The sequence below is a fragment of the Mobula birostris genome, chromosome 6 (genome assembly GCF_030028105.1).
Source record: "Mobula birostris isolate sMobBir1 chromosome 6, sMobBir1.hap1, whole genome shotgun sequence".
Taxonomy (NCBI): domain Eukaryota; kingdom Metazoa; phylum Chordata; class Chondrichthyes; order Myliobatiformes; family Myliobatidae; genus Mobula; species Mobula birostris.
The window spans coordinates 91,070,356-91,086,491 of record NC_092375.1 but is presented as its reverse complement, the minus strand read 5'-3'; the positions used below and the strand labels follow the sequence as shown (position 1 = coordinate 91,086,491).

At 43.4% G+C, this 16,136-nt stretch overlaps 1 protein-coding gene across 7 annotated transcripts in view; it reads left to right on the top strand.

Moving 5' to 3' along the window:
- The window catches only part of akap11 (A kinase (PRKA) anchor protein 11), a 103,674-nt gene that overhangs the window by 49,013 nt on the left and 38,525 nt on the right, over positions 1–16,136 (top strand). For 5 of the 7 annotated variants that reach the window (XM_072260829.1, XM_072260825.1, XM_072260827.1 and 2 more), the window contains one exon: positions 239–5,069. In XM_072260829.1, coding sequence (XP_072116930.1) covers positions 239–5,069 — 4,831 coding nt within the window. Of the gene's footprint in view, positions 1–238; positions 5,070–7,951; positions 8,701–13,483; positions 13,556–16,136 lie in introns of those variants that run through there. The other 2 variants (XM_072260831.1, XM_072260830.1) reach the window with 2 other exon arrangements.

Sequence of the window (16,136 nt, the reverse complement as noted above, 5' to 3'; positions counted from 1 at the left end):
CATGGGAACGTTTCTGCCCTATCAAGGTCCTTATGTTATATCAGCTGAGGAGCACAAGTAAATTTCGTTCCAATACAATATGCATTGTTGATTCCTTGATGGACAAACTATTCTCACATAACACACACACATCTTTTGATAGAAAATACACTAAGGTGATATTAGTAGCTCCAGTTAATTTTAAAAGGATAATTTTGGTAATGATATAAAATGTATTTTTTTTATTTGTGAACTGTAGGCTTTGATCCAAGTACACCAAAACTCCAGCGAGAAGTTGGTCTTCAGACCTTTGCACCGGATTTTGCAGAGTTGCCAGTTCATGCCGGCTCTTCCCCAAGCCCCATCTTTCCTCCATTGCTTGATAATTCAGCATTTTTGGGACCACCACCATCTGCTAAAAGTTCTGTCGTAACATTAAGCTCGGGTCCTGGGAGGCAAAGGAGTTTTTACAAATCATGTAATGCTCCTGAAACAAGATCTAACAATGGACTTAAGTCTGGGTCCTCTGTATCCCTATCAGAGTCTGAAGATTCTGAAGGCTCAAGTCCAAGTCCAGTCATCTTTCTGGATGAAGAAGGCTACCAGAGGAGTCTGAAGGCTAAACTAAAATTGCCCCAGATCCCAATACTCAAGGATGACATTGAGGATTCCGACTCCGAAGTAAGTGAATTTTTCGACAGCTTTGATCAGTTTGATGAACTAGACCAAGTGGTCAGTACATATACCACCCTGAAGGTAGGGTCTAGCCCTCAAAATCCATCTCAGAAAAACAAGCCTGCTGTAAAGCTGTGTTCTGACTCCTTACTGAAACAATGCACTAATGCAGTTGCTGCTATGAACCCGCAGAAGTTTGACCACCCAGTCCTTCCTGCTGATGTGAAAAAACCCACTGCTCGAAAGGCAGAGTCTCCCTACAATAACCTGTCTGATGTTCCAGATTCACCTCGCCCACAACATAGTTCAGGAGAAGAGAATAGCCCCCTCTTCAGCCCCATCCATTCATCAGCATTCAGTCCCCTTGCAGCTCTGAGTGGGTCTGAGTGTTCAGGGAAGATGCAGGCCATTGGTACTGAAATTGTTAAAGCACAAAACAATGGAGCACTTTCTGACAGTTACTCTCAATATGCAGGTGATATTTCGCACAACATCATCAACTCTGTTTTCAGGTATCCTCACGCTGTTGGCTTTGAGCATAAGAGGATGGCAGCTTGCCCTCAGGATAGATGTTGGTCACACAGAGTTGAAGAACAAAACATAACAGTTTCCAATGAAAATTCTGACATGAAGCTACCCACAGCTCATTCTCCTGCCCAGCAGACTTATTCAAACAAATTCAAGGATGGCATCCAGCTAATTGCTACAGAACTAGTGGAGAAAAGTTTTAGCAGTGCCTTTAAGGACCTGCAGAATGGTGTTTCTTCTTGCACTAGTGCCCTGTGCCACCTGGCAGCAAGGTTGACGTCCTCTGTCATTCATAAGGCCTTGCAAGAGATTAGTGCAAGGCGAGCATTCTTACAGAAGAAGAGTGCTATTAATGAGTTAGCAGATTATTTGGTGGGCAATGCAATAGCTGGAGCACTGCGGGAACTGGAGTTCGTCAAGAAACAAATCTTTAACAATGCTGTTGCCCGATTTGCAACTGATCTTGCCGAGGAACTTATTTTTGAGGGAATCATGGAGGTTTGTCAGTTCTCCCACCCAACAACGCCTACATCAATAACAAGCTGGTCACTCGATGACGAGGAAAAGATTGTGAGCTCCTATGCCAGAGATTTGTCGGAGTCAGTCCTACAAGAGGCCTTTATTGAATTGTCTCAAGTGGATGTGAGCTTCACAGCACAAGCTGCAATTAGCATTTCTGTGGACAATATTAAAAATGTTGGAAAAGACGTTGCCCAGGCAATGAAGACTGCTTATGGCCCAAGTGATATCCAAGAGAGAATGTTACTCAGAGATCTTGCAGGGTGTTATTCTAATGCTATGGCAAGCAATTCTGTTGATGATTCGAATTTGACTGGGAAAGAGTATACCATACAGAAAGCTTTGCTTTGTGTTTCCGGCATTGCGGGTGGTGTATCTGTTCCTCGTGCTGCCAAGGCATTTTCTTGCAATTCTTTGGACTCCCCTCTGACGTCATGCATTCATCTTGTGTCATCGAAGCTGAGTTCAGCACAAACTACAAACGCAGCTCCTGAGAGATCCTGTTCAGGGAACAGTAAAATAGATGAGGTGCAATCTGTGCACTACGTTGCTCAGCAAAAGGATTCTACAAGCCATGTTACTTGTAGTGAGCATGCTTCTGGTGACAACGCCTTTCAGTGCTCTGAGGCAGCTAACACTGGCCAAGGAACAGTGCAGCACAATGGCGGCTTGGTCACTACTGATGCTTTGCAGAAAAATTGGCAAACAGGAGCAATGATTGATATAGTGGTAAATAATCCTTTTGACTTGGTGACCCCACCTGAAGTTGAATGTGTGGCAAAGGATGTTACTTCTAATTTGGGTGAAAAAACACTAGTTGAGCATATTACTGATTTGCAATTTACAACAGAGTTGACCGAAGGGAATGTAATGAATTTAGTAGATGAAGTAAAAACGAAAGTCTCAAGCTCTCAAGGGGTACTTTGTTCAGGTCTGTTTGCAACTGGCAGTAAGGAAGCATTTATGAGACTTGGAGAGATACCAGAGGGCCAGCTACACGATCAGCTATCGGTTGAGAAAATAGTTTTATGTGGTCCAACTCAGTATGCATATTCTCAGTCTCCCGACATGTTGCGAACACCTCCTGTGTCGCCCACTGAATTTATTCCCAGTAAAGGCTTGACCATCCCACAGCATTTTGCACAGGAGCTTAAGGGTCACTTAGCAGAAGAGTTTCCTCCATGCACTCCACCACCTAGTCCCACTGTGGTATTCAAGGACTTAGAGGTAGAAAGTGTAGATGGTGTGGGTGGCCCAGAACTTGCTCTTACTCTAAAGTCATTGACTGCACAGCTTCAAGGTCACATCTCAGCACCAACTTTCCAGACTTCTTTGGCTGAGATCAGTGAACCAAGCAAAGAGATGAGCACAGGTATGCTGGGAAAGCAGCAGATTGGGCTTAATAAGGATGGACTGTTTCCAGAGGAAGGTCTTGCCAGTATAGAAGGCAGCTCAAGTGGGCCTCCTGGAACACCACCACCAACCCCACAGCAGTCGACCCGTGAAAAAGGTCTGAAGAGTTTCACTCGGAAGCTTAAGGGGGAGCTGGCTAAAGAATTCATGCCAGTAACCCCTCCATCCACCCCGCATAACCATTCCATTCCAAACATGGCAGGGCTGAGTCAAGACACTGAGGAAAAGGCTGAGTTTGTGCTGAAGCTCATGAGGTCACTGTCTGAAGAGGTGCTGGATAATGAGGAGGATGAAAACTTCGACTTCATAGGGGGGCATGCAGAGGCGAGGGAGCAGGTGAGCCCAAGTCCAAGCCCAAGCCCAAGCCCCAGGCAGGGCACAAAGGTTTTGGAAAAGGAAGAGCTGAAGTTGGACATCAAGAGGCAGGCTCTGCAGTATTCCAATCAGCTGGCCTCTGGTATCGTTTCCATGGCAACTGAAATCGCAGCAATTTGTGTGGAGGATGCTAGGAAATGCGATGGCAAGGAGCTTGTGTGCTTTGGGGTGTCACCCAGCCACCTACGGAAGGTAGCTGTTCGGAGTGACCTGCACAACAGACGTGCAGTTGCTGAAAGGAATGCACCAGAAGAGACTGCAGGTTCTTTGTTGAGCTATGCAGGGAGGGTGGCGGGAGAGGTTATTCGGGACGCCAAGAAAGTCCTGAGTTCCAAGAAACATAGAGTTAGAAAATTGAAGAGGGACGACTTCCTGGCAGAAAGCAATGAATCCAGCTGTGGAGAGCAGGATAGTGTAGGGATTGAAGGGCTAAACACCATGGCAGATCAGTGGTCCCGAGAGCTTGTGGATTCTGTGCTTCATTCTCCCCAAGGTGGGCTCGTGTCCAAACATTCGAGCTTTGAGAGTGTGACTGATGAGTATGCAGAATACATCATGAGAATGATCAGTAGAGAAGCAGGAAGTGGTGAAGTAATAGTGGATCATTATGCCAGTAAGCTCGCCTTTAGGACTGTGAAAGTAGGCCTGGAACAAGCAGCCAGGAGAATAAAGCAGAAGTATAAGAGAAGACTTCTGTCCTCACAACAATTAAGGAGCGACAGTGGGTGCAGAGAACTTTTCAAGTTTCTGGCAAGGGAGGAGACACAAGACACCGGTCCCTACAGGAGAGGCCATGATCAAAGAATGAGCAGAAGAGATTCCAGGGATCTGGAAAGGTTTGCAGAATCAGTTGCCCAAAATATCACATATGAAGTCACACAGAAAATGAACACAGCCTCTGGTATGCAAGGCCTATCCAAGTCTCTGACAGACTCTTGCCTCTATGAAAGGTCACAGCTGGAACAGATGGCTGAAGACCTTATTAAGAAGACCTGGACCTGCTCGATACAACCCATTATCCAGAGGAATAAACACTATCACAGCATGGGAAGTTTAAGTGATTATGGATACTGCATTGCCAGCACCAATCGAACCTTTGAACATTATGTTGGAAAAAATGCTGGTGAAACTCTCCATCTCAAAGCCGCCGGGGATGATGGGGATGTTTTGGATGTCAGCAAACAAAAAGAATGTTTAATGTATGCTGAAAAGTTGAGAGGGGTTGTTTTACAGTGCTCCTCTGCAGAAAAGGAATCAAGAAATTACACTAACAGGTTAAATTCACAGACTGCTGGGTTCTGCCCCAAAAATGCCACGGGGCATGCCAGTAAACCACTTACAAGGCCAGAGTACTATGTCAATGGAGCCTGTCAACTCGGTGTACCGAGAATCCATATTGACGTGGATCAAAGGGGAATTTTTCCAGAGGATTTGATGTCCGTAGCCATTGAGAAAGCCAAGAGCAATACAAGCCTGGCAGCAGACAGTGGTATTGGACAGGATGGTGCAAGTTTCACTGAAAGTCTTGCTGCAGAGATAATGACTTCAGCCATGATCAATGCCAGCCAGTCAATCACAAGGTAAATAAAGATTGTCCTCCTGTTATTTTATATTAAGTAGAATTTTGATAGTTATTTCTTGTCCTCCCAAAGGCCAGTTGCAAGTAGGGTGTTATCATCACCTTGTGCGGTATATTTGGGGTGGAATTCACTCAAAAACATAGACCCTAAAAGAGATTTGCAAGCAGTCAGCAGATTTCCCATCCATCTCCTCAATGATAGTTTATGGTCAACATCCATTGGCTGTTAGAAACAATTCATTTTTCACGGGAATTCCGGAAATCCATCTATCTTGTCGTCACTTACGTTGTTACCCTTTTAGGTCTGTACACTTAATAACAATTGAAGGGCATCAAACAGAGAAATCTTGCTTGCACCAACCCTGTTTTATCATTGAACATCATTACCCAAGAAACAGCACTTTGGATGGGAAGCCATAAACAGATTGCTTCTCAACCTGGGTTTGACTTCAACACACAAGTCCAGATGTAGCCAAGTGTCTTTTCCATCAGTCAATAGTTACTTCAGATTCTGTCTGTTCATTGCTGTTTGTGCACTCTGAATTCATTTACTTCTAAAATCCTCATCTTTTTACCTCCTGAACTATTACCTCTTCTACTATAGCATCATACTATGCAAAAACCTGATGTCACCAAAATCTATTATTCTTGACCTAAAGTGCACCACATATCACTTAACCTCTCATCTCTACGCTGTTGATTTACACTGATTCCTTGGTTTCAAAAATCTTCAATTTAAAATTCATACCTTTGTTTTCATAACTTTTTATGCTTCTATTATCCTGTCTGTCTCTGACCTCTCTTGGCTTCTTAGATCTCTCTGGTCCTTGAGTTGTGACCTCAAGTGCCTCCCCAATTTCCTTCACTTCAACAATGACAGTGCCTGCAGCTTCATGGGCTCCAAAACCTGGAATTGCCTACGCAAATTTCCCTACAGCACTCTACCTCTCCTTTAAAATTCATATTAAATTGACTGTTTAATCGAGATTTTTTTTTAGATTAGATTATGAGGACACTCAGTCCTCATTTATTGTCATTTAGAAATGCATGCATTAAAAAATGATACAACGTTTCTCCAGAATGATATCACAAGAAAACGCAGGACAAACCAAGACTAAAACTTACAAAACCACATAATTATAACATATAGTTACAACAGTGCAAAGCAATACCATAACTTAATAAAGAGCAGACCATGGACGTGGTTAAAAAAGGTCACAAAGTCCCGATAGCCTCATCATCTCACGCAGGCTTTAGCGCCGTAAACTTGCCGATGCAGCACCATTGGAAGCACCCGACCACAGCAGACTCTGAGTCAGTCCGAAAACTTCGAGCCTCCTACCAGCCCCTCCGAGCACCATCCTCTGCCGAGCGCTTCGACCCCGCCCCGACCACCGAGCAAAAAGCAAAGCCGAGGACTCGGGGCCTTCCCCTCCGGAGATTCTGGACCACACAGTAGCAGCAGCAGTGAAGCAGGCATTTCAGAAGTTTCACCAGATGTTCCTCCGTGCTCTCACATCCGTCTCCATCAAATCAGGATTGTGCACGGCACCCTACTTGACGAATAACAGACATCACCACCGGAGTGGCCGCTGCGAGCTGCGTCGCGCTGCCATCTTCTCCTCCCTCCTTTTAGTCACCCATTTAATATCATCATGGAGACACAAGAGACTGCAGATACTGGAATCTAGAGCAAAAACAAATTGAAGGAAACTAACAAGTCAGACAACATGTAGGGGGAATGGCCAGTTGACATTTCAGATCATGGCCATCTGGACTAAAAGAGGGGAGATAGGTAGTATAAAGAAACGAGGGGAAGAGATGGATGAAGATGTGACCAGTCCAGATGAAGGGTCTTGACTCTATACAATGACTGTCCATTGCCATCTATAGTTATTGTCTGACCCACAGTTTCTCCAGTGTTTTGTGTGTTACTGCAGATTTCAGCATCTCCAGTTTCTTAGCTCTCTAAAAATCCAAGTTGTTGATGTTTTATTACTGAAGAGTAGGAATTGGTGGGTACTTGATTCATTGATTTAAAAATTACATAGCATAGAAATGCAATTGTCTTTATACTCTGCACTATCAAAATGGATCAAAAACCTCTCACCTAGAATTTAGTTCTAGTCTCACCCAACCTCAGTGGCAAAAGCATGCTTGCATTTACCCTATCTATACTCCTCATAAATTTCTGTGCCTTTATCAAATCCCAAGTATTCTCCTACACTCCAAGGAAAAGAAGTCCTAATCTGTTCAACCTTTCCATATAATTCAGGCCCTCAAATCCCAATAATAAACATCCTTGTAAATTTTCTCTGTATTCTTTCAACTTTATTGATATTTTTCCTATAGGTAGGTGACCAGAACTGCACACGATACTGCAAATTAAGCCTCATCAACAAATCCCAATTCCTATTCTCAGTACTCTGATCTTTGAAGGCCATTGTGCCAAAATCTCTTTTTGTGGCCCTATCTACTCATGACGCTAGTTTCAAGGAATTTTATATTTCTAGATCCCTTTGATCTGCCGCACTCCTCGGTGTCCCAGTCTGGGTTGCCCACTGATGTGCAACTTTCTCATACTTCTCTGCATTAAATACCACCTGAAATGAAAAGAGAAATTGCTGGAAACACTAAGCAGGTTAGGCTGATGAAGGATCCCAAACCTGAACATCAATCAGAATCGGTTTTATGATGTGTCGTGAAATTTGTGAACTTAGCAGCAGCAGTACAATGCAATACATGATAATATAGAAAGAAAAAAAAACGTAAGTAAATCAGTTACAGTAAATATATATGTATATTACATGGATTAAAAATAGAGCAACAACAGAAATAATAAAAAAAAAAGTGACAGTGTTCATGGGTTGAATATCCATTTAGGAATCGTATGGCAGAGGGGAACAAGGCTGAATCACTGAGTGTGTGCCTTCGGGCTTCTGTGCCTCCTTCCTGATGGCAACAATGAGAAGAGGGCATGTCCTGGCTGAAGGGGGTCCTTAATAATGGATGTTGCCTTTCTGAGGCATCGCTCCTTGAAGATGTCATGGATACTGTGGAGTCTAGTACTCAATATGGAACAGACTAATTTTACAACTTTCTGTAGCCTTTCAGTCTTGTGCAGTAGCCTGCACCCCGCCATATCAGACTGATACAGAATGCGCTCCACGATACATTTATAGACATTTTTGAGTGTTTTAGTTGAAAAACCAAATCTCTTCAAACTCCTAATGAAATAAAGCCACTGTCTTGCCACCTTTGTAGTTGCATCGATATGTTTGGATCAGGTTAGATCCTCAGAGATCTTGACACCCAGGAACTTGAAATTGCTCACTCTTTCTGCTTCTGATCCCTCTATGGGGATTGGTTGTGTTCCCTTGCCTTGCCCTTCCTCAAGTCCACAATCAGCTCTTTCGTCTTACGTTGAGTGCAAGGTTTTTCCTGCAACTTCACTCAACTAGCTGGTGTATCTCGTCTCCATTTGAGATTCTATCAACAGTGATTGTATTATCAGTAAATTTATAGATGGTATTTGAGCGATACCTAACCACACAGTCATGGGTATAGAGGGAGTAGAGCAGTGGACGAAGCACACATTCCTGTGGTTAATAGTCGTCGAGGAGGAGATATTATCACTAATCCGCACAGATTGTGGTCTTCCGGTTAGGAACTCGATCCAGTTGCAGAGGGAGGTATAGAGGGCCAGGTTCTGTAGCTTATCGATCAGGACTGTGGAATGGTGGTATTAAGCACTGAGCTATAGTCAACGAACAGCATTGTGAAATAGGTAACACACATAAAAGTTGCTGGTGAACACAGCAGGCCAGGCAGCATCTCTAGAGAGAGAGAGAGAAAAAGAATATACATATATAATAATAATAAATAATTTACATATATTTCTTTTTTTCTACCTAGGCCTCCCATCCCATGATCCTCTCATATCTCTTTTGCCAATCAACTGTCCAGCTTTTGGCTCCATCCCTCCCCTTCCTGTCTTCTCCTATCATTTTATACTTTATTGTCACCAAACAATTGATACTGGAGCGTACAATCATCACAGCGATATTTGATTCTGCTCTTCGTGCTCCCTGGAGTACAAATCGATAGTAAATACTAAAATTTAAATTATAAATCATAAATAGAAAATAGAAAAGGGAAAGTAAGGTAGTGCGAAAAAACTGAGAGGCAGGTCCGGATATTTGGAGGACATGGCCCAGATCCGGGTCAGGATCTGTTCAGCAGTCTTATCACAGTTGGAAAGAAGCTGTTCCCAAATCTGGCCGTACGAGTCTTCAAGCTCCTGAGCCTTCTCCCGGAGGGAAGAGGGACGAAAAGTGTGTTGGCTGGGTGAGTCGTGTCCTTGATTATCCTGGCACTGCTCCGACAGTGTGCATAAAGTGAGTCCAAGGATGGAAGATTGGTTTGTGTGATGTGCTGGGCTGTGTTCACGATCTTCTGCAGCTTCTTTCGGTCTTGGACAGGACAACTTCCATACCAGGTTGTGATGCACCCTAGAAGAATGCTTTCTACGGTGCATCTCCCCTTACCCCTCCCACTTTCAAATCTCTTACTAGCTCTTCTTTCAGTTAGTCCTGACGAAGGGTCTCGGCCCGAAACGTCGACTGTACCTCTTGCTAGAGATGCTGCCTGGCCCGCTGCGTTCACCAGCAACTTTTATGTGTGTTGCTTGAAATTCCAGCATCTGCAGATTTCCTTGTGTTTGTATTGTCCAGGTGATCTAAGGCCATGTGAAGATCCATTGAGATTGTATCTGCCATAGACTTATTGCAGTGATTGGCAAATTGTAGTGGGTCGAGGTCCTTGCTGAGGCAGAAGTTCATTCTAGTCATGACCAACCCCTCAAAGTATTTCATCACCGTAGATGTGGATGTTTCACCTTTCACAGATTTTGCCTGATGTACTGAGTGTTTCCAACATTTTCATGTTTATTTAACTAATTCAGTTGTGGGAGTTGGCATGGTAACTGGATCTCACTTTGCCATTCTTTCAGTCCATTGATCTTAGCATAATGGAGGGGAAGGTTAATACTGAAGACTGTAATGATGAAATAAAACCGGCATACAGGGCCTATAAAAAGTACTCACCCCCCCCCCCTTAAGTTTTCATGTTTTGTTGTTTTACAACATTGAATCACAGTGGATTTAATTTGGCTTTTTTGGCACTGATTAACAGAAAAAGACTTTCTTATGTAAAAGTGAAAACAGATTTCTACAAAGTGATCAAAATTAATTACAAATGTAAAACAAAATTGATTACATAAGTATTCATCCCCTTCAAGTCAGTATTTATAGATGTACCTTTGGCAGCAATTACAGCTTGAGACTGTGTGGATAGGTCTCTATCAGCTTTGCATATCTGGACACAGCAATTTTCCCCCATTCTTCTTTACAAATCTGCTCAAACTCTGTCAGATTCCATGGGGATTGTGAGTGAAGAGCCCGTTTCAAGTTCAGCCACAAATTTTCAATTAGATTGAGGTCTGGACTCTGACATGAACTTTATTGTTTTTAAACCATTCCTTTATAGCTTTGGCTTTATGCTTGAGGTCACTGTCATGCTGGAAAGCAGATCTCCCAAGTCACAGTTCTCTTGCTGACTGCAGCAGATTTTCCTCCAGGATTTCCCTGTAATTTGCTGCATTAATTTTACCCTCTACCTCCACACACCTTCCAGGGTCTGCTGCAGTGAAGCATCCCCACAGCATGATGCAGCCACCACCATGCTTCACAGGAGGGATGGTGTGTTTTTGATAATGTGCAGTGTTTGGCTTCTGCCAAACATAGCGTTTAGTCTTGATGTTCAAAACACTCAATTTTGGTTTCATCAGACCATAGAACCTTCTTCCGGCTGACTTCAGAGTCTCCCACATGCCTTCTGGCAAACTGTAGCCAAGATTTCATGTGATTTTTTTTTCCCAACACTGGCTTTCTCTTTGTCACTCTCCTATAAAGCTGTGACTGGTGAAGCACCTGGGCAACAGTTGTATGCGCAGCCTCTCCCATCTCAGCCCTTGAAGTCTCTTGACTCCTTCAGAGTGTCACAGGTCTCTTGGTGGCCTCCCTCATTAGTCCCTTTCTTGCATGGTCGCTCAGTTTTTGAGGATGGCTTGCTCAGGGCAGATTTACAGCTGTGCCGTATTCTTTCCATTTTCTTATGATTGACTTAACTGTACTCTAAGGGATATTCAGTGACTTGGAAGTCTTTTTGTACCCATCTCCTGATTTGTGCTTTTCAATAACCTTTTGGCAGAGTTGCTTGGAGTGTTCTTTTGTCTTCATGGTGTAGTTTTTGCTAGGATACTGACTCACCAGCAGTTGGACCTTCCAGATTCAGGTGTATTTTTACTACAATCAATTGAAACACCTTGACTGTACACAGGTGATCCTCATTTAACTAATTCTATGTCTTCTAAAACGGAATGGCTGCACCAGTGATGATTTGGTGTGTCATATTAAAGGGTGTGAATACTTAATGCAATCAATTATTTTGTGTTTTATATTTGTAGTTAATTTGTTCACTTTGTAGAGATCTGTTTTCACTTTGACATGAAAGAGTCTTTGATCAGTGTCAAAAAAAGCCAAATTAAACCTACTGTGAATCAATGTTGTAAGACAATAAAACATGAAAACTTCCAAAGGGGGGTGAATGCTTTTTATGTGCTGCTATATCCAATGCATTTTTCCTTTAACTGAAAGCTTCCCGTTAGTATGCCATGATCTTCAAATGCTAGTTGATGTAGGTGGTTTTGCTGACTATATTTGTTTTATGAGTTTTGATAGTTATAAGAATGATGTACAGTTAAAATTTCACTGTAAGCATAATTCTTGTGCAGCAGGTTACCTTTGAGAGTTGCTTGTTGTCACAAGATCGGTAAATAATTAAGAATGCAAACTGTTCAAAGAACTTACAGGGATTTTTGTATTGGTTTATTATTGTCACGTGCCAAGATACTGTGAAAAACTTAACTTGCATTCCTTTCATCTAAATTAAATCATTGCACAGTGTAGAACAAGGTTAAACAATGACAGGTTATAGAGTGAAGTGCAGCGAAGGTAACCAATAAAGTGCAAGATTATAATGTGGTAGATTGTCTAAAGTTCAAAATGCATTTATTATCAAAGTATATATACATTATACAACCTTGAGATTTGTCTCCTAATAGGCAGCCACAAAACAAAGAAACCCAAAAGAACCCCTTAAAAAAAAGACTGTCAAAAACCCAATGTGCAGAGAAAACAAACAAACCATGCAAACAATAAACGCAAGCAAATAGTGTTCTGAACTGGAGTCCATAAAGGGAGTCTGTCCATAGAGCCTCAGTGCAGAGCGGAGCAGTGAGCTGAACCGGCCCATCTTTCGCCAGTCTGGCCCAGTATCCAAATCGTCCAAACATTGGGTTCAGTCACTTCGATACACCGTGGGGCCTGGACAAAAGTCCATTTTATTGCTTAGGGGTCTTTTCAAGAGTCTGATAACAGTGGGGTAGAAGCTGTTTTTAAGGTTTATGGTGTGGTTATGCCTTGAAATTAAAAGCAGTTTTAAATCCCCTCTACAGTTTAATAAAAACTTGGCTGATCTTGTACATTACCACCACATCCTTGCATAAATGATATCTCCCTTACAATGTCACATCAAAAGGTACTTGGGGAATGAAGGGGTTAACAGGAGCATTTGGCAGCTTTGGGCCTGTACTCACTGCAATTTAGAAGAATGCGGGGGGGAGTGGGGATCTTACAGAAAACTACTGAACGTTGAAAGGACTAGATAAGGTGAATGGAAAGAGGATGTTGCCTGTGGTGGGGGTATCCAGAGCTAGAGGGCACAGCATCAAAACTGAGGGGCAACCGATCCAGAACAGGGGTAAGGGGGAAATTATTTAGCCAGAGAGTAGTGAATTTGTGGATTGCTCTGCCACACACAGCTGTAGAGGCTAAGACCGTCGATATATTTAAAGCGAAAATTGTTATTTTCCTGTTTGGTCAGGCCATCAAAGATTATGGCGAGGAGGCCGTAACCTTTGAGTTGGATCCGGGATCAGCTGTGATGGACTGGTGGAGCAAACTTGATAGGCTGAATGGCCTAATTCTGCTCCTATGTCTTACAGTCTTACTTATCAATCTCTTACAACCAGATTTGCTCATCTGGTAAAAGCACTTGGATCAGTAAACCCATCGGAAGAAATTGAATGTTAATTGATGAGAATGATGGTTCATCTGAGAAAAGGAATGTCAATTATAGTGTGAGGCTCTGATAGGTTGGATGCCTGCTGTCTGCTTCAGACATCTCTCATCAGGAACAGTTACACTTTTACAGTGCCTCAAAATTCAATTCATTAGACTTTCTGCATATTGTTACATTATTGAAGAGTTTGAAAGTTGACGGTTATTTCTTCAGCAGTTTGAACAGGCCACGACTGCGCAATCGCGTGGAGGTCAGCCAGTGAGAAGAGCGAGAAGAGTTCAAAAGGTGACGGTTATTTCTTTAGTAGTTTGAATGGGGCATGACTGCGCAAGTGTGTGGATGTCAGCCAGTGAGAACAGCGAGAAGAATTTAAAAAGAAGACAAAAAATTTATACGGCGGGCGTTGGAGTAGCAGGCATCAGAGTAGAGGGAGACAGAGAAGGAAGGCTTTGGCTCAATGGGGCTTTGGCGATAACGGGTCGAGGCAAGGTAGTTTATCTTTGTAGAATACAGACAGGGAGTATGTGTGTGAGGCTAGTTTTCTGTGCTCGGTATCAGATGTGGGAGGTCCTGGAGACTCCCAGCCTCCTGGACAGCCACATCTGCACTAGATGCGTCAAGCTGCAACTCCTTAGGAACTGCGTTGGGGAACTGGAGATGCAGCTTGATGACCTTCATCTGGTCAGGGAGAGTGAGGAGGTGATAGGGAGGAGCTATAGGCAGGTAGTCACTCCGGGCCCTGGGGAGACAGATAAGTGGGTAACAGACAGGAGAGGGAAGGGCAAGAAGTAGATGCTAGAGAGTACCTCAGTGGCTGTCCCCCTTAACAATAAGTATTCCTGTTTGAGTACTGTTGGGGGAGATGACCTACCTGGGGGAAGCAACAGTGGTCGCGCCTCCAGCACAGAGTCTGACCCTGTAGCTCAGAAGGGTAAGGAAAGGAAGAGGATGGCAGCAGTGATAGGGGACTCTGTAGTTAGGGGGTCAGATAGGCGACTCTGTGGAATCAGGAAAGAAATGCGAATGGTAGTTTGCCTCCCAGGTGCCAGGGTCTGGGATGTTTCTGATCGTGTCCACGATATCTTGAGGTGGGAAGGAGAACAGCCAGAGGTCGTGGTACATATTGGTACCAACGACATAGGTAGGAAAAGGGAGGAGGTCCTGAAAACAGATTACAAAGAGTTAGGAAGGAAGTTGAGAAGCAGGACCTCAAAGGTAGTAGTCTCGAGATTACTGCCTATACCACATGACAGTGAGTATAGGAATAGAATGAGGTGGAGGATATATGCGTGGCTGAGGGATTGGAGCGGGGTCAGAGATTCAGATTTCTGGATCATTGGGACCTCTTTCGGGGTAGGTGGAATCTGTACAAAAAGGACGAGTTGCACTTGAATCCCAGGGGGAGCAATATCCTGGCAGGGAGGTTTGCTAAGGCTGTTGGGGAGAGTTTAAACTAGGATTGCTGGGGGGTGAGAATGAACTGAAATGACGGAGGAAAGGGAGGTTGGCTCACAAATAGAGAAAGCTTGGAGACAGTGCGAGAGGGAGGATAGGCAGGTGATAGAGAAGGGAAGTGCTCGGACCAATGATTTGAGATGTGTCTATATAAGGTGCATTGGCCATCATCAACTGTGGGATTGAGTTTAAGAGCCAAGAGGTAATGTTGCAGCTATATAGGATCCTAGTCAGACCCCACTTGGAGTACTGTGCTCAATTCTGGTCGCCTCACTACAGGAAGGACGTGGAAACCATAGAAAGGGTGCAGAAGAGATTTACAAGGATATTGCCTGGATTGGGGAGCATGCCTAATGAGAATAGGTTGAGTGAACTTGGCTTTTTCTTCTTGGAGCAATGGAGGATGGGAGGTAACCTGATAGAGGTGTACAAGATAATGAGAGGCATTGATCGTGTGGACAGTCAGAGGCTTTTTCCCAGGGCTGAAATGGCTAGCACAAAGGGGCATAGTTTTAAGGTGCTTGGAAGTAGGTACAAAGGAGATGTCAGGGGTACGTTTTTTTACACAGAGAGTAGTGAGTGTGTGGAATGGGTTGGTGGTGGTGTTGGAGGCAGAAACGATAGGGTCTTTTAAGAGACTCCAGGATGGATACATGGAGCTTAGATAAATAGAGGGCTATGGGTAAGCCTAGGTAGTTCAAAGGTGAGGACATGTTCGGCACAGCTTTGTGGGCCGCAGGGCCTGTATTGTGCTGTAGGTTTTCTATGTTTCTATTATGGAATTGATTTTTTTCAAGTGAAGTGTAGCGATCATTCAAATGGTTCCATTTATTATCAGAGAATGTGTACAGTATACAACCTGAAATACTTGTCTACGATAAACAGAAGAACCCCAAAAGAATGAATAGCAGAAAAACGTTAGAAGCTCAAAGCCCCTCTCCCCCTCCTCTGCACAAACATCAACGCATCAACTTCCCTCCCCCACCCCACTGTTACAGCAAAAAAATGTCAGGGCCCACTACCCACCAAGCACCCAAAGAAAGACCATGATCTGCAGTCAACAAAGACTATTGTTTACTCGACAGTACGGCATACCACAGGCTCTCTCTCTCACTAGCTAGGGACGGCGAGATGTCACTCATTTCCCAGTGAAGGGGGAGACTAACAAACAGTCATTGTTATAATATTACAGTTTGCCCTGTCACTTCTTATTATGAGATTCTCCAACTTGAGAATGGGCAGCAAGCTCTCCTCACCCTTCATTTTCATTCTAAAATCTTTTTTTATTAATTATTATTAACGATCAACAAAAAAATACATTAGGGTAATCAAGTCAACATGTCAATATGTACAATGAAGAATTAAATTACCAAATAACTGATTAACAAAGCTAAACAATATATCAATAATA